Consider the following 23,179-nt stretch of genomic DNA (forward strand, 5'->3'; position numbering starts at 1 on the left):
ACCATCATGTCGCCGTCTTATGTTGTACCAACCCTAAGGACACCTAAGCCTCAGGAGAAGAGGTATCAGGACAGTTTGGTGTCATTCGGGGGAAATTCCAACCTACAATCTACAAGATGAGATATCTTTTTCTCCGCCCAGCCCCTTCAGACTGTTACTTTGTTTGAACGCAATTCCATTGCCTTGGCTGTTCTTTCTGCAAATCCCGCCCCTCCTATCCCCCTTCAGCCCCATCTCCAAAAACTTTAGACGAGGCCCATTTTCTGAGACCCCATGCACCCAGGACAGGCGTTCAGACTCTCCTCTGCTCTCCCTAGATGGAACGAGTGTTACAGCAGCCACTCCTTCTGATTTCCCCAACTTCAATCTCACGTGTGCATACGGGGCTCTAACCAAAGGAGTCAATCCTGTATCTGAATTTAGTCCCTGAATTCAGTCAGATACAGTCCCTGTATCTGAATTTAGGATTTATAAGTCAGTCCCTCTTTGTTCTCAAAAGATTTAGTTTTTTGTTGTTTTTAATCTGATACCAAAGAAGCCCCTCAAAATGAGAACAGAAGACTGAAAGAGCATCTGAGTCAGAAACCAATACTGATGTTCCCAGCCACTGTCGTTAATGCCAGCTTAGCCGTTTCCTCAGCTAAAGAGCAGAACAAAGGACAGTCACTTTGGGCCATGGATTCTTTTCCTGAAAAAAAAAAAAGAAAGAAAGAAAGAAAGGGGAGGGCCTAGTCAGTCAGAAGTGGAGGCGCAGCTTGGATGTGAGTGTGTGACTCCCCCTCTCCAGGGTGCCTCTGGCCACAGTACCCAGGAGAGAAGAGGTAATAATACCCACTCACCACCTAAGGGCATCTGGACAGCACTTTCTGGAATGCAAAGCCCCCAGAACATCCAAGTCTGCTTCTGTTGGGCCTTGATGGAGCAGATGCCATCATCCCCATCTGACACAGATTAAGAGACTGAGGCAGGGGGCGCCTGGGTGGCTCAATGGGTTAAAGCCTCTGCCTTCGGCTCACGATCTCAGGGTCCTGGGATCGAGCCCCCCATCCGGCTCTCTGCTCAGTGGGGAGCCTGCTTCCTCCTCTCTCTCTGCCTGCCTCTCTGCCTACTTGTGATCCTGTCAAATAAATAAATAAAATCTTTAAAAAAAAAAAAAAAAAAAAGAGAGACTGACGCAGGAGGATAATCCTCCCAAAGTCAAAGCCAGAAGCCTGACCTCAATGACTGCCATTCTCACCACTCTCTGCAGCTTCTCCCATCTCCTCCTCAAGTTGTTTACTAGAGGGAACTGCTGATCCCTCCCTGTGTGGGACTCTGGGCTGGGAGTCCCTGGAGGGCAGGGCCCTTACTCTATTCATCTTTGTATCCCCCAGGCACCAACATCGTAGACACCCAATAAATGTTGAATTGGTTTGAACTCCAGTAGAGCTTCTTTAGAAGTGGGTGGCTAGACTTAATACACCCTGGCTTTTATTTAAAAATGTTTGAAGTTTTTATTTATTTCACACACACAGAGAGAGAGAGAGAGAGAGAGAGAGAGAGAGAGAAAAGCAGGCTCCCCACTGAGCAAGACAGCCTGACGCGGGGCTCAATCCCAGGACCCCAGGATCATAACCTGAGCTGAAGGCAGCCCACACCCTGGCTCAGTTGGTTAGATGTCTACCTTCAGCTCAGGTTATGATCCCAGGGTCCCTGGATCTAGTCCAGCATCCGGCTCCCTACTCAGTGGGGAAGTCCTCTCCTCCCTCTCCCTTTGCCCCTCCCCCTGCTCTCTCTCTCTTTCACTCTTTCTCTCAATTAAAAAATTAAAAAATCTTTAAAAATAAAAAAATAAAACAAGAATTCCTCCAGAATGGCAGTGAAAGTTTTGGTAAGAGCTTGGGGGCATCTAGGCCACGGGAGGATGCAAAGACAAGCAACCCAAACCAGCAGGAATCCCAAAGTGGAAAAAGTCCTTACTACTCCCTTAGTATTCAAGACGTGTACCGGTAGTATCAACACTCTCCTGGAGCTCGTTAGAAATGCAGAGTCTCAGACCCCAACCCAGAACCACTAAAGCAGAATGGGCACCTTCAAAAGCTCTCCAGGTGGGTCATGCATGCTGAAGTCAGAGATGTGCTGGGTATGCCAAGGACTATAGAGTCCAGGCAGCCACTGGCCTCAGCCCATCACCTGCGTGTCCTGCAAATGCCCAGAGATGGCCTTTTACTCTGTGCAGTGTGGTTTCTGACTCTTGGTTTGTTTCCAGGAAAAGAGTAGTGTATCTGCTTCTGACAAATTAATTCTAACTCAAATAGGAAAGTGAGAAGAGCCCTGGCTCCATATGGGAAGTCAGATCCTGGAGGGTAGGGATTATCCCAGATTTCTGAAATTCCATCTAGGTCTCAGTCAGGGGACATTGGCAAAGCCTGGAGATGTTTTTGGTTGTCACAGTGGGGAAGGGCAGTATCACTGGCACCTAAAAACTAGAGGCCAAGGGTGCTGGCTTCCTCCATATTGTCCAGGCACTCTGTGACTCAGTTTCTGTTCCAGTCCAGAAGAAAGGGGTGGATTTACCCAATTTAGGGGAGTTTTAGAAAAGAATCATGAGAATTTTAGAAACTTATTCTTCACAAGCATGAGAAGTGTTGAAATAAGATCCAAAGGAGTACAGGAAGGTCGGGACAAGTAGTCAGGAACAGGGGCCCATGCAAAGGAAAAAAAGGGAGCTGAGCGAGGCCAACAACCAGAAAGTACACATAAAAATTTTGTTTATTACACAAATACTTTCTTATTCATAAGAAAGACTTAAATACCCCCTTCTCCAAATACATCAGATTTTTTCACGTCTCTATTTTCCAAACTTCCTGTGATAGGGTTATAATGAGAAAAAATAAATTTAATTATGCAAAAAACATTTTTTTAAAGAAATATGTAAACATCACCAAAGATCAGATAGACCATGAACAAGTCAGAGAGAAAAGCTGGAGCGGGCTTGCCTTCTTGCCACACTACTCAGGAGTCACAACTGTGGGATGTGAAAGAATGGTTCCTCCAACATCTCCTCGCCCAAGGTTCCACCAGCTTCTGAGGGCACGTCTCCTCCCCAGAGTTCAAGGCCTTTTCCACAACAAGGAGAAGGACGTCTGAAGGTCCGGGAGAGCCCCGGGGAGTGGGGGCAGCGGTGATGGCCGAGAAAGGACCTGGCCCGACAGTGTGAGAAGCACCGTCCTTTCAGACTGAGTGGCCAGGGAAGGTCCATTCCATCAGGCCGAGCAGAGAAATGCTCTCTTCTGCGGGACGCCTGTGGTGACAGGTGACAGGCTGTCGACAGGCGGGGACGCTCCAGCACACCGGGGATCCCTCGAAAGTACCCAACCCGGTGTCCGCTCCTGCGTCAGTTGGCATCCCGGGCCTCGGGCAGGGGCTGTGGCGGAGGCCCCAGGGACGAGGCGAGTTTGGTGAGGGCCCTCGCTATGACGTCCAGGTGGCCGTTCATGGTCCGCAGCTCCACCAGGATGTCCCCGACGCTGGCTTCCAGGCTGGTGGGCGCGGCGGGTCGGGCACAGAGCGGCGGGGAGGCTCCCGGGGCCTCGGCACCCTCCTCCCTGCCCGCTGCTCCTGGACGCGAGGTGGGTGCGGGCCGCTCCCGCTCATCCCCACAGACGCCGGGAGGGGTGGCCGCGGGGCCGCCAGGCAGCCAGTCGCCGAGGCGCGGGGCTCCATCGGGGGAGGAGACGACGACGGAGTAGAGGCCTGCACGTCCAGGGGCACCAGGGCCGGGGGGTGCGGGGGCAGCAGCGGCGGTGGGGGGCGGCAGCAGCAGCGGGGGCAGCACCGAGGCCCCCGGGGAGAAGGCCTGGGGCTCGCAAGAGGAAGAGGGAGAGGGCAGTGCGGCCGTGGAAGGGCCCGGCTCCTCAGAGGACAGGAACAGGGTGGTGGAAGACTGGGAATCCAAGGTACTGGGCTCAGAATCTGTGGAGGAAGAAAGGAGAAAGCGTCACTAGGGCATGCACGGAGTGCCAGCTGTATGCCCAGCTCTGTGCAAGGCCCTCTAGGAACTGAGACAGTGGACATTCATTTCCTACCCCAGAGTAGTAAGGAAGAGTGGGTTGTAGGAGCAGTAAATGTCCCAAGAACCAAGTGGGAAGGGTGTGGGGCTGAGCAAAGGAATTCTGAGGCGGGAAGATAATGGAGTTCAACAAGGCATCCAGGTGGGGCAGGCTGTCCCCTGCAGTCTAGGGAGGTGGCCCTCCCGTGAAGATAGTGAGGGCACGGGGACAGAGTTGCAGCCTCGGCTGACACCGTCCTGCCAAGGACAATGGGTGAAGATGGAAAGGAGGGCCCTTCCCCACTGTTCTCAGAAGCAGAAGTGTGTTAAACAGATGGCCTCCTTCACCGTCCCACCAAAGCCAGGCTCTCAGGGGGCAGTTGAAAGAATCTTGGGCCAGGAGCCAGATGACAGTAGCACTAATCGTCACAGAAAATGCCATGGAACTTTGGGCCAGTCCCATCCTCCCCTCCCCACTTGGGGACTTGATTTCACTTTCCCATCTGTACAAGTTGTACATGTTGGGTCCAGCGACACTCCCCACCCCTCCCCACCCCCCAGACCCTTCCAAGGCTGATCAGCCCACTTTCAAAAATCTTCAACTTGAAGCATTGATCTGAGTTCACAGTGGGCTTCACTCAAGGCCCTGGAGACACTTGACAAGCCTACCTTTGCCAGTCTGCCCCTAATCCCTTGAGCCTCCAGGTAAAAAGTGGGCGGAAGCTCTTTGTGACTGGGTCTGGTAAGGAGGTTTACCAAGTTCACATCAAAGGATCCACATCAGTGCAAAAGCCCTTAACTCAGCTGTCTCAGCCACCCCGTTTGCTGCCTTTGGGGAGATGGTCCGTGCTCACCCTGGAAGCAGTTCTGAGTTTTACTGGGACCAAGTCTCTGAGGCCTCGCCCCCAGTTCCAGCTGGAGTGTGTCTGCTCTTGGCTTTCTGCGTTGTCTGTTTGATGGCCCACCTTTACGCCCTGCCCTTCAGGATTTCCAAGCCTTTCAGAGGCAGAACTTGCTTGATTCCCTCAGCTTGTTATCTTGGGAAGGGCCCTACGATGAAAGCCCATAGAGTAAACCTATACCCCTGGAAGGTGAACATGTGTACCCTCACAGGCTAGCTGTCCCTTCACCTGCGCCTGGCTGGGGCTCAAAGAAGCCCTGATCACCAGAGGAGAGCTTGTTCCCTCCTGCATCCTGACTCTGGTCCCCTACGGTGTTCTCACAGGACCCTAGAGGCCGCAGACTTCCAGCGGGCCAGTTTGTGTAGTCGGGAATCCCCTGTGACGGGCCTAGAGGCTCTTGTTCCTCCAGGGAACACAATTTGCAGAGAAGCCACCAGAATGCCTAAAAACTTCTCTGGTAGAAATTTCCTAGTCACCTTCTGCTATTGGTTTTCAAAGAACTGCCCCTCCTCCGCCAAAACTTCATTTCTTCCGGTTTCCATGAGGATCTTCCTTTGGAAACCAAGAATCTGTAGACACATCTGAGCGCATAACTCCTGTGAGCTGAAAATGGTAAGAACTCTACAAACTGATGTTGAGGAAGACATGACTGAGCCCCACACACCCAAGTCTCACAGCAGATAAGAAGCCTGTATGTTAAATCAAATACAAGTCTAATGTATGAAATGCAATGGACACAAGCACACAGAATGTTCTAGCACAGTCTTTCCTAAACTTTAACATGCATGCCATTCCGTGGGACACTCTTGAAGGACAGGCTGTGACTCAGCAGGTCAGGGGTGGGGCCAGAGACTGCATTTCTAGCCAGCTCCCAGATGATGGGGATGCTGCTGGCCTGGGAACCACACCTTGCCTAGCAAAGGTGTAGACCAAATACACAGCTTAGCAATAAAACGTAGGATTCATGACCGTAGCAACTTGACTAACCAGGGGCAGGGGAACCACCTACAAGCGTGATATGATCATGAAGATAGCAACAGTGATGGTGCTAATGACTGACCTCTCTTGGCTAGTAGGAGAGTAAAACAGGTGGCCTCTCCAGCAGTGAGTCTCACGGTCCCCAGCCCAGCCTTGAACCTCCAGGGGGCATAAAGACTTTTTTTTTTTTTAAAGATTTTATTTATTTATTTGAGAGAGAGAGAGCGAGAGAGAGCATGAATGGGGAGGAGAGGGAAAAGCAGCCTCCCCACGAGGGGCTCAATAAGCCAAAGGCAGACGCTTAACCAGCAAAGCCACCCAGGCACCCCAGCATAAAGACTTCTTAAAAAGGAAAACCCATCCCTGCTGTTCCAGCTAAAACTTCAAAAACACATCAAGTTGTCAGGACTCAATCCACCCTGACCGCCACATAGAAATTGAAAACAGAAGCATCTTTTTAATAAGTACCTGACCTTCCTGAACTCTTTCCCAGCTGTCAGGGAACTTGGTTGCAGCCCCAGCTCAGCTAAAATCTGCACCAAATGATTTATAGGTCTCTTCCATCCCTGCAGCTGACCGTTTTATCCCTGATTTGGACAGGTGCCTTTGAATCAACGACATCATTTTCATGCAGCTTCACTAATTGCTATAAAATCACGTCAGGGTCCTATTGTTACAAACACAACTCTTGATGGAGGTCAGGGGCTCTCAGGTGGAGAAGGTCAGGGTCATCGGACTGCTTGATTCCCTCCTTCCCCTCCCCCCCTCACATGGTCTCTGATCTTTATCCTGCTTTATTAGTCTTCTGAGCTTTAGGACCACCTGATATTTTATGTACTTTTTTGTCTGCAAGGATGTAAGTCATGTGAAAACAAAGACACTGCTTTATTTTATTCTCTGCTGTGTACCAGGGCCTAAACCATGTCTGGCATCTACTAGATGCTCAATAAATACTTGTTGAAGAATGCCAAGTAATCATCATCAGTCCAGAAACACAAGCCCAGGTGCAATACACTGATCCAGCTGGACGTTGTCTATCATTCAGTGCTTCCGTTATTTTCAGAGTCATGCACTCTTTGAGACATACTTACACTAAAAAAGTATCCCTTGTTTATCTGATATTCAGATGTAACTGAGTGTCCCATATTTTACCTGGCAACCCCATGGGAGGTCAACATTTTCATCTGGTTTCATAGATGAGGGTACTTTTAAAAAAGAAAAGCAAAACAGCTTAGGTGTTTTCATAGAATTTCAGAGTCAGAAGTAATATTTGCTTCTATTTGGATTAACTTCCAAAGGTATGGAGATGGAGGTCTGTGCGAGACAGGGACTTGCTGTTTCCTGACCTAGCACGGAACAGAATTGAGAACACAGAGGGACAGGGTCTCCTCTCTCCTAGCAACTATTCATTCAGTCTTCCCATCATTCAGCCACAGAACATACCTGTACCGAGGAATGACCGCGTGCCAGGTGACTTACTGGGCTCTGGAGACATAGCCCAACCAGACACAGTCCCTCCCCTGGTCCATTGGCTCCCAGTTTGCCTCCCAGTGGATATCAAAACCCATCCAGTGGATCAGATTGGGGCAGCAATCAAAAAAAGCTGCACAGCAAACACCCGCCATCTATTTAGTGAGTTTTGGTTTGCTGAGAAAGCTTGGAGCCTCATCCTTCCAAAGGCATGCTGGAGACTGGCGTGGGAGCCAGAGTCACCCAAACAAGGAGTCGAAACTTTCTGCCACAGCACTCCTTCCTCTCCCCATCGCTACCCCCATCTTCCTCACACACAACCATTTGGGGGAGATGCTACTGCTAGAGGTGGGAAAGGTTCTATTTACCATCCTAGAAATAACTTTGCCAAAGTCAGTTTTGAAAAAATATGTATAAATCATAAGCATTTGAAAAATTTCTGGTTCCTATTTACCATCCTAGAAAAAACGGTGCAAAAGTCAGTTTTGAAAAACGTCAGTTTTGTACAACTAATAAGCACTTGAAAAGTTTTCATTCTCTCTAGAAATGAAAGAATTGCAAATTAAAAGAATGAATTATGAGCTAAAATACATGGATTGAAAAATATAGATTGAAAAATAAATATATTTAAATATATATTATCAAAAATATATATAACTAAGAAGCATTTGAGAAGCATTCATTCTCTCTAGACATGAAAGAACCACAAATTAAAATAATAATGAATAATGAACTGAAATAATTAGGAATTAGGAATAATAAACTGCTATTTTTAACTGGTAAAGTTTGCAAAGATTGTCAGGAGAGAGGCATTCTAGCACATTGTTTGTAGTAGAGTAGATCAGTATATCCTCTCCGGAAAGCAATTTAAAAACACGTGCTTCGTTTAGTGAGAAAGGAAATTGCCAAATCATGTTTTGTGAAGGAGTTCAACTGCTTATAGAAAAACGTGTAAAATAAGGACTGGGAGGAGGTACGCCAAGATGCTAGGCGTGTGATGGGATTATCGTTTTCGGCGTTTGCAAAGATGTTGGCAGTGACCGCGCATGCGTATGCTTTCCCTTTCACTGGTCCCTGACCTTTAGCAGAAAGTGATGGCTTCCTACCCAGTCTACAGGGTCAAGGTCCTCTGACCACTTTCTTTTCAATCTTATTGCTGAGTCAGACTGAATCACTTCTTGGCTGGCAACTAGCCACCTTGAAAGGCTGACCCTTTTTTAAATCTGTTTTGCACTCATTTGGCTTTCCCTGTCACCACCGGGTACATCCACCAGCCTGGGGCTACCCTTGCTCTGGGGATGCCCCTGGGGGAGAGATGAAGCCTGGGGCTGCCTGTGAGAACCTGCCATTCATTTGCAAATAAGCCCTTTAGATAATTTCCCTAAACCCTGCTCTTCTCTCTGACTTCCCCTTCTCAGGGGAAGTCCTCAGTCAATTAGAACTGTCCCCAAGCTCTACTGCCTCTCCCCAGTCCTCCTGGCCACCCACCACCACTCACCTAGGAAAATCTCTTGCTGAGTCTCAGCCTCTCTTACTTTGTGTGAGATAATAGCTAAATCTATTCATTAATTCATTCAAGAAATATTTATTGAGTACCTACAATATGCCCCGCAGAATGCTCTATGCTGTGCAAAGCCAGACCTAAACTCTGACCTCATTGTGGGGGCAGAAAATAATCAAATGACTGCATAAAATAAATGTGTAATTGCAACGATGATACCATCGACATGCATGCGATAAGCATCTAAATGGGAGGGTTGACCTAATCAAGGAAGATTCCCTGAGGAAATGCTGCTTGTGCAGAGTTCTAGAGTCAAATCAGAATAGGGGAGAAAGCGGAATTCTGAGCAAGGGCCTGTGGCAGGAGGGAGTGTTGCAAATACAGGGGACTTCTAGAGAAAGCCAGTGTTGACAGGAATGGAAATAGCTAGGGAAAGGAAGCAGAAGACCAGATGATGCTCAAGAAGAGAGTAGGGGTCAGGAAATGTAGTGTATGATATATACTCCCAGTGTTGCCCAACATCCGTTTTTCTCTTCCTGCCTTTCAGGCCCATGACCACTTAAAGAGTACATTTTCCAGCCTCTCTTCCAATTAGCTGTAGCTAGTAGATAAATTCTGGGCAGAAAGATGCCAGTAAAGGTGCTGTGTGCGATTCTTCCTTTCTCTGCCTGGATTTGGTTGCAATGGCTGCTGCTCAAGCAGCCCTCTTGGACCACTTTGTGGAAACCATCTGCTAAGGATGACAGAGCAGAGCATTGAGTCCTTGATAACTTTGGGGAATTGTTATGCCAATCCTAGCTGGTTCCACTGCAGACTTTTTGTGAGAAAATAAAATCTTATCTGTTTAAACCCTTTTAAACTGGGTTTTCTATCCTCACAACCTCACCAAATCCTGACACACAGGGTCTTGTTGAACTTGTTAAGGAGTTTTGCCCTTATCCTAAGAGCAATGGCAAGGTTTGGGAAAGTTTGAAGCATAAGGGTGTGTGTGATATAATTAGTTTTGCCTTTTGCAAAGTTCACCCGGCTGTGTTGGGCAGGGAGTAGACAAAGTAGGAGCGGGACCACCAGTTAGGAGTTCGCAGCTGTGGGTGAGAAATTACAAAATGGCAGTGGTTATTGCTAAAGTGGCAGTTCTAGAGATGCGGAGAGGCAGTTTCTAGAGACAGCCGGAATGTGGAAATGTTAGGATTTAAGATCTTCAGGGATAAAGGAGGCATCCGAGAAATGGATGCCCCACCTGCTGTTGCTTAAGTGTCAGTTCGAAGAAATTCTCACTCCAGAAGGAGAACTTCCACTTTCTTGTTCTCTGGAGTCCAGATGGCCCTTCCCAGCCCACACCCAGCCCTCCAGCATAGCTCAGTTCTGACACACCTCACCAGAGGCAGCCCTTGGGAACACTTTCCCAGGAGCCTAGAGGGAGGAGAAACGGGGTAGCCCTGGGGAGCCAGAGGAGCAGAAGTCTGTGGGAAGAGGCTCAACCTGTCTGCAGAAGAAACAACGTCTCTCTCAGCCCTGCAGCCGGGCGCTTTCCTTTGATGGCTCAGACTTGGCTGGCTTGCTGCTTGCTGCTTGCTCTTTTCAGAAAGCCCGACACACAAAAGGGAGGGTGAGTGTCTGATGAACTCAACCCAATAATATTCACTTCTTTTATTTTCCAGGAACGTCATAAGACCCACAGGGCAGTCTTCTGGGTTTAAGACCTGGTGAGTCAAGTCTGCAAATACCTCTGACTCAGTCTGATCCCAAGTTCTCACCCGGCATCTCCCAGGAACATGGCTCAGCAGGGGAGCTGAAGCTGGACAGCCCGGGCAGGCAGGCGAGAGGATGGTCAGCTGCTCTGGGGGTGGTGGGGAGGGCTTGCCACAGTGCAGAGGACACTGTCATTCTCACCACGTTTGCCAGAAAAGCCAGCATTTACGGACTGTTTCCTAGCATCAGGCCACGTGCAAAGCTGGTATCTCTTTCCATGGTTGTAGAAAACCAGGGCAGACTCTGTTCTGAATCCCATTTTCCTGTGCTGGGAAACTAAGGCTCCGGTATGTTCGGAGAGCTTTAGGAGAGCTGAGAAGGAGGGCCCACATTTGCAGAGAGTCTCCTACACCTGAGGCCAGTGATTGGCCACCTTGGCTGCATATTAAGGTTACCTGGGGAGCTTTGTAAAAACCACTGATGCTCCCAACCAATTAAATTGGGATCTCTGGGGAGGGCACCCAGGCAGCCTATGTTTTAAAAGCATCCCAGGTGAGGGGCGCCTGGGTGGCACAGTTGGCTGAGTGTCCAACGTCCAATTCTTGGTTTCAGCTCAGTTCCTCATCTCAGGGTCATGAGATCGAGTCCTGTGATGGGCTTCACATTCAGCACAATTTTTTTTTTTTAAATATCAACGAATCCATTATTTTAGGCAAGGTCACCCCCCCTTTTTTAAAAGATTTTATTTATTTATTTGACAGACAGAGATCACAAGTAGGCAGAGAGGCAGGTGGGGGGGGGTTGGGAGGGGGAAGCAGGCTCCCTGCTGAGCAGAGAGCTGGATGTGGGGCTGGATCCCAGGACCCTGAGATCCTGATCTGAGCTGAAGGCAGAGGCTTAACCCACTGAGCCACTCAGGTACCCCTCAGCACACTCTTTTGTGATTCTTCCTCCCTCTGCCTCTCCCTTCTGCACATGCTCTCCTGCTCCCCTCTTTCAAACAAATAAATCTTCAAAAAAAAAAAAAAAAAAGCATCCCAGGTGATTATAATGCTAATATGCAGATAGGGTTATTCATCCGTTTTCTCATTTAATCCCAACAATGAAGCTCTGCCCATTTGCCCATAGAGAAACCGAAGCTCACAGAATTTGGACAGACTGGCCAAAGCCCACGGCTAACAAGACCCTCATCTTCACCTGTATCTGGCAGACTCCCATGGGAGTGCTCATTCCTATTGATTCCATTCTCCCTCTTATCTGTGCCTCCTCTCTTTTAGAAGCGAACTTTTAAAATGTACAATTTGTTTTGCAATTTGCATCTTTTTCGTTCAAAATCAAGCACTATTTAAGCCAGAGACCCAAAGTAATAGTAACAGGTGCCATCTATAGCCACGGAATGAAATGCGCTGGCCCAAGGAGCCCTGAAACCATGGCCTTGCTTTCATCCAGGTTCTATTACAGCCAACACACGAGGTCCTCCCAAGAGATGTCCAGTGGCCCCGGCCGGAATGTGGCACTCACTCTCCGAGGAAGAACCCTGCCTAGTCCCTTATCATCCCCAGCCTCTGAGGATCAGAAGACCCAGGCCTGGGGACATGGTCTCTATTTTCTGCAGTGTTAGTAACTTCCTGGAGAGTGATATGAGAAAAGTCATCCCCTTTTACTTCTGTGTGACTTACTCAGCCTCTAATTCCCTAGTGGCTGAGGGCTGAGCTAAAGAGGAGTGCTCATCCTCAGTCAAGTTCATAAAGCAAAGTAGGTGGGAAGGGAGAAAGGCAGCCACAGAGACGGAATCAGGAAGCCAAGAGGTGTTCCTGTTCCAAAAAGTACCTTCAAGGAAGAGGGAAAAAAAGCAGTGAAAGCAGGTATCTATATGCCCATAATCTCAGCATTGTTATTCTCCCAAAGGTCCATAAATGAATGCACAGGGAAACAAAAATGCAGGGTGTGTGTGTACGTACAGACATAAATACATATATGTTATATATGAATATTATTCAGCCTTAAAAAGGAAGGAAATTTTGACACCTGCTGAACGGATGAACCTCGAAGACATTCCATACACTAAGTGAGATGAGCCAGCCGCAGGAGCCCATCCGCAAAATCTTATATGATTCCCCTTGTGCGAGGTCCCTGGGTAGTCATACTTACAGAGGCAGACAGGAGAATGGTGGCTGCCAGAGGCTGAGGGGGGTAGTGGGGACTGTCAGTGTTTAACCAGGCAGCCTTTTTTCGGTTGGGGAGGATGAGGACATTCTGGAGATGGATGGTGGGGATGACTAACCGACACTGTAAAGGTACTTCATGCCCCAGAATGGTTAAAATGGTCAATGTTAATTATTTTGCCACAATAAAAACGGAGTGGGAACCGGGGAGAGGGGGAAGAGAGTGTGACACCTTAATTCACAATTTTACCCAAAGGCTTGAGAGAAGATCCATATATGACATCTCAGACTGTTTGTAAAGGAAGAATGGGGAAGGACTGATAAAATAAATTGCCACTGGGAATAGTATAGGTCAGACATGGGTTAAACCCCCCACTGAGGGTCCACTGAGGACCAGGATCACTTATTCAGTCTGGGACATAAACAAGACTGCAGCATTTCGAAGGTGTTTCCTTTTTCAAACACCAGTGTGAACAATTCTAAAATGGCTTTGTGGAGACTGGGTACACGTAGGTTGGAAGAAAATCAAGTCCAGAGCCTGACACTTGCATCTACTTTTAGACCCATTCTGCTTCCATAAGCAAAGTGATTCAACCCTCCAAAGCACTTCCCAGCCAAGCCTCTGGCTTCTCAGGGTCATGCATTCTCACTAGCGCCACTGGCCACAGGAGAAAAGGTGGGAATTGTTTCAGTTCAAGAGCCCCATGGGGGTGTCTGGGTGGCTCAGTCAGTTAAGTGTCTGACTCTTGGTTTCAACTCCTTGAGTTGAAATGGGATCGAGCCCCGTGTTGGGCTCTGAACGCAGCAGGAGTCTGCTTGAGATTCTCCCCTTTCCCTCTCTCTCTGCCCCTCCTGCTCATCTGCTCATGTACTCTCTCTCTCTCTCTCTCTCTCTCTCCAAAATAAATAAATAAATCTTAAAAAAAAAAAAGATCCCGACTGTCAGCCAGGCTCCTAGCTGCCCCACACCTTCCTCATCCCCTCTGCTCCAACTATTCCTTGAAGGTACTAGGCACATTCCCACCTCAGGCCCTTTGCACTTACTGTTCGCTCTGCCTGGAATGCTCCTTCTTTGGTTATTTGCATGACCCACTCCTTCATCTCCCTCATCTCCTTCTGCCTTTGCTCAGTCCCCTTCTCAAGAGGCCTTTTCCGAATACCCTAGTTAGAAGTACGACCTGCATTCCCCCTCCCCCACATCAGCCTTCTGTCCCCGGCCCTGCCCTGTGCAGCAGATGCTGTCACGGAGCCCAACTCATGTCCCCGGGCAGTCCCGGTGGAGAAAATGGTATGTGCAAATGCCTGAGGCTTGGAGATTATGGCCTGAGAGTTTGAAATAGCTGGAGTGTAGGGTGTGCAGGATAGGAGACTCTGAGTGACATGGCTTAAAAGGTAGCACGGACAGATGACTGAAGAGCTTGTCCACTAAGCTAAGGAATTTGAACTTTAGCAATGGGGAGCCACTGAAGGGTTTTCAGTAGGAGAGTGATAGATTTGATTTGCGTTTTTAAAAAGATTACTCTGGCAGCCAGCCTTGTGGAGGCTGACCTGGAAGGGGTGAGGCTGGAGGCAAGAAGACCAAATGCAAAAGACGTTGCATCTTGAACCTTGAAGGCACTTAAATGATATCACAGCAGAAAGACGCACCAGAGTGGAGCCCAGCCAACTAGTACGAGAAGCATTTTTTTTTTCTAGGAATAGATTGAATTTCAGCGAAAAGAAACTTTGTTGCCACCTTTTATGGACAATACTGTGAATGTTGGCTCCCATCCTCGTTCAAGTTGGCCACCCTCAGTCCTTCATGCATCACCATTCAATGAAAGCAAGTGTGTGTTTTATGGGATTGTTTGTTAAGCCCCAAGCCAAGCTTTTCTACTCACTCAGGCCGGACTGCTCTGCCAAATTCTAAATTGGCTATTTTTTCACATCCAGGGTGTGAAGGATATCTCTATGTGTCCCTGTGAACATCCCCATTTGGAGGGAGACACAAGTTGACTACACATAATCCCTTTATGTGCTTTTGTGAAGGGATGTTTACACAACCTGTATACTCCTTGCCATGAATATTTCTGTAGCATGGAGAAAGGGAGAGACAAAATGAAAAAGTTATTCCCACACCATAACCAACTTTGGCTCGTGAAGAAAAATTCAAAATAGATTACGTTTCTTAGCCATGCCTCCAGGGTTGAACAGTTCCCAAATCAACCCATTTAATCTTTCCTCTTGGAGGGTCACTCACCTTCGAACTTCATTTTGTTTGTTTTGGTTTTTTGTTTTTTTTTTTAACTATCATTAAAGAATAGAGCCCAGACCAGACCCGGCTGGAGCCCAGGCTCCCTGCCCACGACCGCCACCCCCTCCAGGAAGAGCTCACCAAAGGGGCCATCTCGCTTGTAAAAGAGCGGCTGCTTGATGAACTTGATGGAAAGAGCCGGGTTGTAAAAGACGGCATTTTGGTTTTAACAAGGCCAGGAAGTCCGGAGCGGAGCCAGCTGGGTAGTCTGAACGAACCCAAGAATATTAGAACCCGAGGTCACGCAGAGCTGGGACGCCACCAGGAATGCGGGGAGCACAGACAGTCTGGCGAGAGGCTGCCAGCTCCCCGCCATGTGAGTCCATAGGTGGAGCTGGAGGGGCTGGAAGAGCTGGACCAGAGCAGTGCTGGCCCCACCACATGGGGTCCCCTGGGTCCTCTTCATACGACAGGGCCCCAGACCCCTGTGGGGGGGACACACATGTATCCACCCGCCAGCTTAGTGGCGACAGCATCTCCTTGACCGGCTTCATGGTGCCCCCTGGACCCACACTGAGTAAGTCAGGAAGCACTGGTCTCCCCAGCTGGAGAGGAGGAAGGGGTAATGGTCCCATTTCCCAAGGCAACAAGCAGCCAGGTTCTAAACAAAGGTGTTCCCTAAGCCAATGGCTGAGCAAAGGGCTCAGGATCCCCCAGGACCCTCTACTGTCAATCAGTCTGAAGTGACAATGCCCAGCTCCAGACATGCTTGGCAAACATCTATTAAGTGGATTGCCCTGTTTCTCCAATTGTTCTCTGCCGCCTGGGGAGCAGACCCTGGCTCTTAACAATGGATGTTTCCGGTGTCTGTTGCCACCTATCACAACAATCCCCCTGCACCTGCCACACTTGGAAGCAAGTGATCCTAAGAGATGGCCATATTAGCTTCTCTAACTGCCCCATCTGGGCATTTTTAATACTCTGTCTTTTCTCTTAAGGAATCCTCTGAGATTAGAGGACTTTCAGCCTTACCACTGTGTCTCTCCTCAGAAAATCTTTTCTAATTTGAGTACCAGCTTTCCCTTTTTTTTTCTTCATTTCATGCCATTCCTCCTAATGATAACCCTTTGTGCCAGGCCCAATTATATACAAAGCTCAAATGAGCAGCCCCAACTCTAAATTTGGCTCTATCCATTGGAAGACGAGGTCATGGGCATCCTGCTTTGCCCAGAGGGAATGATGCTGGTCCCCAAAGGGAAACAAAGCTGGGTGGGACAGGGAGGGAGTTGTGCAAAAATAAAAGTCTAGAATGAAGGAACAGACCCCAGCGGGCTGCCCCCAGGTCACCGGGGTTCAAGGCTGATCCTGTATTTTTAGCCAGGCCCGTAAGGACTCTGCCCTGCCAGAGACATGCAGAAACAACAGAACTTCTTTGATTTTCCCTTTTTAAAAAAAACGTCCTCCAGCCTGACCCTACTACCTATGCTCTCACCGCAGGGTCAGCAGAGGGTGAAATGAGAGCATTCTCTGGGAATTTCCTGACTGCTGTGAATTTTTCTCAAGACCTGGCCGTGAGTCAATGTGATGCACTGTGACACATGGTATGACTTGTCGTGACTCCCCCTCCCTTCTGGAACACCATAAGGAGCATTTCCCTGCTGAGTAATGGAGGACCAACCTCCATAAGGCCCCCCACAACCGCAACTTTCCCTCCACGCTGGCTCCCAGTTAGAGCCGATGAGAGAATTATCTCTACACCATGTTTCGTCAGGTTATTAATATTCTCCAGAAAGATCTCGATTGAAGCAGTTCACCTCCTTTCAAAATTAAATGCTCTTGTACGATTTTTGTTGGTCATGACATTTGGGGGATTTAGAGGCTGGAAGTGGGCATGAGAGGAGGAAAGGAGAATTGAGAATAACTTAGATCTACAACGCCCTGACAAGATCTGAGAACCCAGAACTCCCTGACAGGCCCAAGGACACTGGACTAGGGAGGGAGGGAAGGAGAATTATTGGACCAAATTTACTGATGTTTATCTAATTATTGATGTTCAATCTGAAATAGTCAAACAAAGCAGACAAATTCCAGCTTCATATGTGAAGCTGACTTGTCTGACTCCCAGGACTGGGTATCACTTGTCCATGGGGACCAGCTAGAACCAGTCTCTGCAAGAAATGGTTTATAATTACCCCCCGAGAGTCTGGGGGCAAGTGGTCAGTTCAATGACATCCTTCGAAAGATCCCGGAATTAAAACAGAAGTGTTCGAACGAGACTGGTAACTATCCGCAGAGACTGGCCTCACACGAGGTTTTGGGGAGCATATGTAAGCTCCCTAAGGCATTTTGCAAATTACCAGACATTATGCAAACAGCAAGGAAGTGTTGCTATTACCATCATTGCGTGCATAACACACTACTGTGGAATCAAAGATGAAAACCACTTATAAACGCAGCATAGAGTAGCTATTATCCTAAGGAATCTTGGGGCAAACTTCTTTATTCCTTGCCTTCAAATGGAGAGAATGAAGGGCAAGACACCAAGTGAGTTGGGCAGACATTGAGGAAACAGAGACACCTCTTGCCCTAAAGTCAGAGCCCCTCTGGCCCCTTGGCCCCCTTCTAGCCCAGATCCCTGAGTGAGAACAGAGCATCCTCAGTTGTAGGAAGCCTAAGCTGGGAAGGAAAATCCCAACTGCAAGCAAAGCTCGAAGAACTCTTGCACGTCCTGCCCTTCTAAGGTAAACTTGCACGTCCTGCCCTTCTGAGGTAAACTAAGATAAATATTTTCTGGGGCACTTTCAACCAAGATGAACAAAGTTCTCACACCCTACTTCTTCCCCTCCCCCAACCCTCATCCCATCATCTCACAGCATTTCATCTTAAAAAAGCAACTCTTCCATTTCCTTCTCCTTCTGGAAAAGAAAACCTCTTTCTGAATTGCTGCCTTTCCACTGACTTACGAGAGCAAAACAAAAGACTACAAGGAGGCCACTGGGTAAAAAGGAACCCCATCTTGGCAAACTACAGTTTGTTTGTTTGCAAATTTTTATTATACATCACATATTTTCCTATATATACTATTTTGAAGATATTTTTATTGTAACTTTTAAGTATAGACATATTTTTAAACCAGGAGGAGACAATTGAGGTCCAGGCCCCAGGGGCAGGCCTGCCAGGAGGAAGGGCTCTCCTCAGAGCCCTGGGCAGGCTTCTCTTACTGGCAGTCTCTGGAGACATTTTCTTTCAAGCTCTCCATGTTGGAGTCCACCGATCTACAAAATGAGCAACACAACATTCTACCCTCCCTCAGGTGGGCCGTGAGGTTTGATCATTGTAAATTTGTGAACTGTTTTAAAGTCCTCGGGTTAAAGCGGTTAACGAGAAAACACACGAATGATTCCAGTGTGGAATTCTGCTGAGTTGTCCTGTTTCCTGTCACTGCTCTCCCCTGTGTGTTACATTACTTGGAACAAGGACCATGAACTATGAGGTCATCAGAAAGCCTTTAAGTAATTTCTTGGCCTACTTTTCCCTACCTAAAAAAAAACAACAACAAACTTCTTCTTCTCTGTTTTGTTTGTTGGGGGTGTGGGTAGGGGTTCCTTGCAGCCAAAAGCTTTTTCCTCCTAGTGGATAATTATCAGCATAGGAGCCGGTCGGTCGGAAATGCACCAACCATTCCCATCTTGGTGTTTTCTCCTGGTCTCTCACCTCTGGCTCTAGTTGCCTTTGCTCCCCACCTCCAGTTTTTAATAACTTGTATGTTTTAATGACTTAAAACAAATTTGACTCTGAGCCCTTGGCTGTGAAATCTGCTTCTGCTTCTCAGACTGGCGGCCAAGATAGGGGACTGGATCCGCCCGAGGTATGGGTCACCGCTGCGGTGATGGCACAGAGCCCTGCGGCTCGAGGAGGTCTTGCCCATTCGGGGCTTGGCAATAGTGGCGTCACAGGTGCAGTGTGGAGCCACACCCGGGCAGCTGCCAGGGCGGTTGTGAGGCAGGGGCCAAGAACTCCCCTTGCTCCGACTGCAGCTGGGTCCCTCAACAGGTGTTGCCTGGCGGTGGGGTGTGCCCACATCTGTCCCATCCTTCCCCCGGCACGCAGAAATGCATCCCAGATCAGGGGCATCCTTGTGGGCTCTCTCCTACTCCCCACTGCCAGGCCCAAGGCCACAGAAATTTCTGAGCACAAGGCAGTCCATGGCAACCAAGAGCACCCAGAGTCACGTTTCCCCTGCCCACCCCCCTCAACCTGTGGCTAACTGAACAAGTTCGAGCTGCTCCTCAAATTACAGGTACCTCCCTGGCCACCCTGTGCGGAAGGAAGTATCTCCAGAGAAGGCCACAGCGGACCTTTTCCTGACTGACTCTGTGTAGGGTAAAAGTGAGCCGCCGCCGCCACCCCCACAAAGTTTGCTCACCCCACATATTCGGTCAGGCCCTGACTTCTCTGCTCCCCTCAGACTGGAAGAACCACATGAGGGAGAGCAAAAGCAGGCCTGAGCTTGGGACAGGACAGAACCGGGTACCTTCCTCCTGGCCCTCCTTCACCAGCTCCTCCCCAGCACCACCAAGATTCGCTCCTTCCTCTTCTGCCGGGTGCCATTTCCACTCCAGTCTACCCTCACTTCTCTGCTCAGGTAGTTAGGTAGGTAGTTATCTTGAGTGTATGTGTGTATGCGTGTTGCCTCCTCAACAAGACAAGAGTAAGAAGTCTGTCTTAAACGGCCAGACAGCAACCCCCAACAGTGTGTTACTCATCTCTGCAGACTTGAAAACCAAATCAGAAAAACATGGCTTGTTAAATTCTCTCTGCGTCTGTGCGTACAATCCAAAGTCTCCTATCCCAATCCTTTGTGCATTGGGGAGAAACTTACTGTGTCCTCCTTACTTATATTTTAGTTTATTTTACTGTGTTTTACATATCCCATGGGCTATGAAGTGGAGCTCCATGAAAATTCGGTTGCATTAATTTCCAAGTAATGCCAACCCATTCTGAGCTGAACAAAGTTAAATGGTTTCCTCACTGCAGGACTTCTCAGGACCTTAACATGATAACAGGCATGGTAATCATCCTTGAGGGGGATGTAGAATTCAGAATTTTCCACATTTACTCTACCTCAAAGCCCCCTTTATGGAGGAATATTTTGAAGGACTGATAACTTTGGCCAAGGCTGCAGGAGACATTGGCTCCTCTCTTGGATTATGTTCAGTGCCCAGCATAGGATCAGGAAAAGCCTGATACTTAAGACCAATATCCTTGCCTTGCTTCAAACCAGAGAACAGAACTGGCCTCATCTTCCAGAACCCTAGGCTGTCCCAGGTGGAAGAAGCCATTTGGCAAATGAGGGACTTGCTCATATTTTTGCTCCAGGGTGTGTTTCAACCTAGGTAATAAGGCGATATCCAAAGTTGTTCTTTTCACAATAAGACCCTCAGAAAAAGCCACGACCCTAGAAAAAGCCACACCCCTCAGTTGCTGACCACCATCAATATCCAGCATCAGGGCAACAAAAGCACTGCAAAGCCTAGAAAAGTACAGATCTAGCACTGGGCTGTGTTGACTCTTAATTACAACTCAACTCTTCTACTGCCTGCCTTCTGGGACCTGGCCTAACTTCCTTTGAACCTCTCACTAATCAAATCTCACTCCTGCCCCCACCCCCACCCCGGGGGGCTTACTTTGGTGATCCAGATGACAAGGAGCTGGGACTTGAGCCCTTGTTCTGGAAGCCTCTGACCTGCCCTATGGCCTAGACATACATCCAAGGACCCAATTTCATTTTCTCAGATCGGGGGAAGAGAGGAATGGTATTCTAGCTTCCTGGGGATGTTGGGGATCTCAGTCTTAGAGAGTGGCAGCCTGGGTGGGTAGGAGGCACTGTCAGGGCCAAGCCAAGGACAGGACCAGGGTGTATGGAGAAGCCAGGAAGGTTTCCACAGTGCGCCATCAGCAATGAAACATGGAAAACGTTTATACCTCCAGCCATTCACAGCAGCATCCCTGGTGCCAGAGTTGACTCCTGTCATTTCCTCATTTCCCCCAGACATTGTCCCTACAGAGAGGGCTGGGGACTATAGGAGAAGCAGGCAGATGACATCCTCTGAGCAGCCATCAAGGTTTCTAAGAATCACAGCAAGCTTCTTCAGGCCAGCTCATGCTTCTTCCTCTTTCTCTCCATGGGCACGAGTACGAGTACCTGGCCCCCCATGGGCACGGGGGCCAGGGATGAAAGCAGCGTGTTCACCTGTCACAGGAGCATCACGGTTCCCTCCTGGCTCATCTCACAGGGGCTTCCGAGACTCAAGGCAGGGAGGGGGGCACTGAGAGAACCAAGGGCGAGTCTCTCCTCCATTTTCCCACAGCTTGCCATTCCTGCAGCTCAGCTTCTCTTCCCCAGGCAGATCAACTCCAGACTTCCTCTCCTCCAAGACAGGAGGGCACAGGAGACCTAAAAATCCCACCTTATTAGATTCTAATTAAAGAATTACATGGTGAGGGTCCCCTGAACTGCCTCACCTGGGACAAGCTGTGTAATAGAAAAGAGAGCTTCCAGCTCCCTTGCCTGACCACCTACCCTGCTCTAACTACACCTGAGTGTCTCCTCACCTCTGCAAGGCCTTCCCTGGGAAGCTCTCAAAGATGGTGGCAGAGTAAGGATGACTTCACCCAGGGTAGCCATACCTCCATCTTCCCGACAGATCCATATGGAGTGAGAGGACAGGACCAGAGGGGAGAAGGCAGGAGAGATTAGGATGGGTTCATTTCTGCCTCCTCCCCACAAGCCCAAGCCAACTGCCAGGTCTGTGCTTTCAGTAACGGATCCCCCAAAGCTGCTTCCCAGCATTTTGCCCAACGTGAGTCAAATGGAAGATTAGCAGATGACTTTCCCCAGGTAGAAGAGCCCTCAGAGCACCAGCATGTTGACGAGGCTCAACGTGCTTCCTCTTGCTGTGTCTTGATCCTCTGACTTTAACTTGAAGCTTTCATCAGCCCAATCTCAGACTTTAGGATTCATAGACAAAGCCCCAGCCCTTCGCACACCCTTGCTGTCTGCAGGGACCTGACCGTGGTCACTGCTGCTTGTCCTGCTGCTTCACTGAAGCCCCCCAAAACCCATCAGAGCTCCCAGCTTGAGGCAGCCAGGGAAAGACTCCAGGAGCGCCCCCACCTGTCACGTGGGAGAATCAGGGCACACTATCCAAGGACAAGAGGGAAGGGGGCTACAGAAAAGGGGAGGAAAGAAGGGGAGAGGAGAGAAGGGGGAGCAATGGAAAGGAGAAGAGAAGGGAAAGAACATCAGGCCAGGAAACGTTTAGACAAGAACTTTCTCTTCCCAAACAGAGGGATGTGACCAGGGAAGGAAGGCCACAAAAGGGAACACATACACATAATTATAAATATAGTTATTTTAGGACTCGATGGAGAATGGATGCTGGTGGTCTCCCCCTTCTTCCTGGTGGGTCGGTGTTCATTCCAGGGAGGAAAATGGGGCCATCACAAGCCTGGCCCTGTGGCCCGATGAGGCGGCCAGCGGGGAACCGCAGAGGGCAGCCACAGGGGCGGCGGCCCAGGGCCGCACCTTCGTGCGGTCGACCGGTCTGTGTGAGCAGCACTTTGATATCTGGCCACGAAAGGGCCAGTTCTCAAAGCCCCCATTCATGGACCCTACACACAGGAGCAGCAAACAGAAAAAAAAAAATGTTTCTCTGTCCGTCTAGAAAGGTGGGTTCCTGTTTATTAATCGAAGACCACATAAAGAATGCATGGTTACAAATGTTCTTTCTGAGGACCTCAGAAGCTGGTGGCTGGATGTCAAAAAAAAATAAATAAGTAAGAATTCCATCCGGTCATTAGCTGGGACAAAAAGCTGCTGCGTGTGGCCCCCGTGTTAGTTTTAAAAGGAAAATTCTACAAAAGTACAGGGTGGGAGACCTGTTTTCAGTAGGCCGCCCCTCACTTGAGGCAACCTGGCTTTTCCAGAGGCCCTGTGGCAAACAGGCCTGCTGCTAGGAGCTCTCGGGTGCCAGGGTCAGCAGCAGCTGGCCGCAGGCACCCCCCTCTTCCTGCTGGCACCCCCTTTCTCTTCCTTCTGGGTCTGGAGTAATGACAAACATTGGCAATTAGCTCCCTGGGCAAATTCCTTCACCGGGGAGGCTAGCACAGACCGTGAGGGTCAGGCCTCCATCCGAGAGCATGGGC

At 49.0% G+C, this 23,179-nt stretch overlaps 1 protein-coding gene across 1 annotated transcript in view; it reads right to left on the reverse strand.

The window, feature by feature from the left end:
- Positions 1-3,344: 3,344 nt before the first annotated feature.
- RUNX2 (RUNX family transcription factor 2) overlaps positions 3,345-23,179 on the reverse strand; it is a 225,351-nt gene continuing 205,516 nt past the window's right edge. The window contains exon 6 of the mRNA XM_032862024.1: positions 3,345-3,954. Within this exon, the coding sequence (XP_032717915.1) occupies positions 3,377-3,954 (578 nt within the window). The 3' untranslated portion in view covers positions 3,345-3,376. The remainder of the gene's footprint in view (positions 3,955-23,179) is intronic.

This window comes from Lontra canadensis, unplaced genomic scaffold, assembly GCF_010015895.1.
Source record: "Lontra canadensis isolate GAN:19392208 unplaced genomic scaffold, GSC_riverotter_1.0 scaffold23, whole genome shotgun sequence".
Lineage (NCBI taxonomy): Eukaryota > Metazoa > Chordata > Mammalia > Carnivora > Mustelidae > Lontra > Lontra canadensis.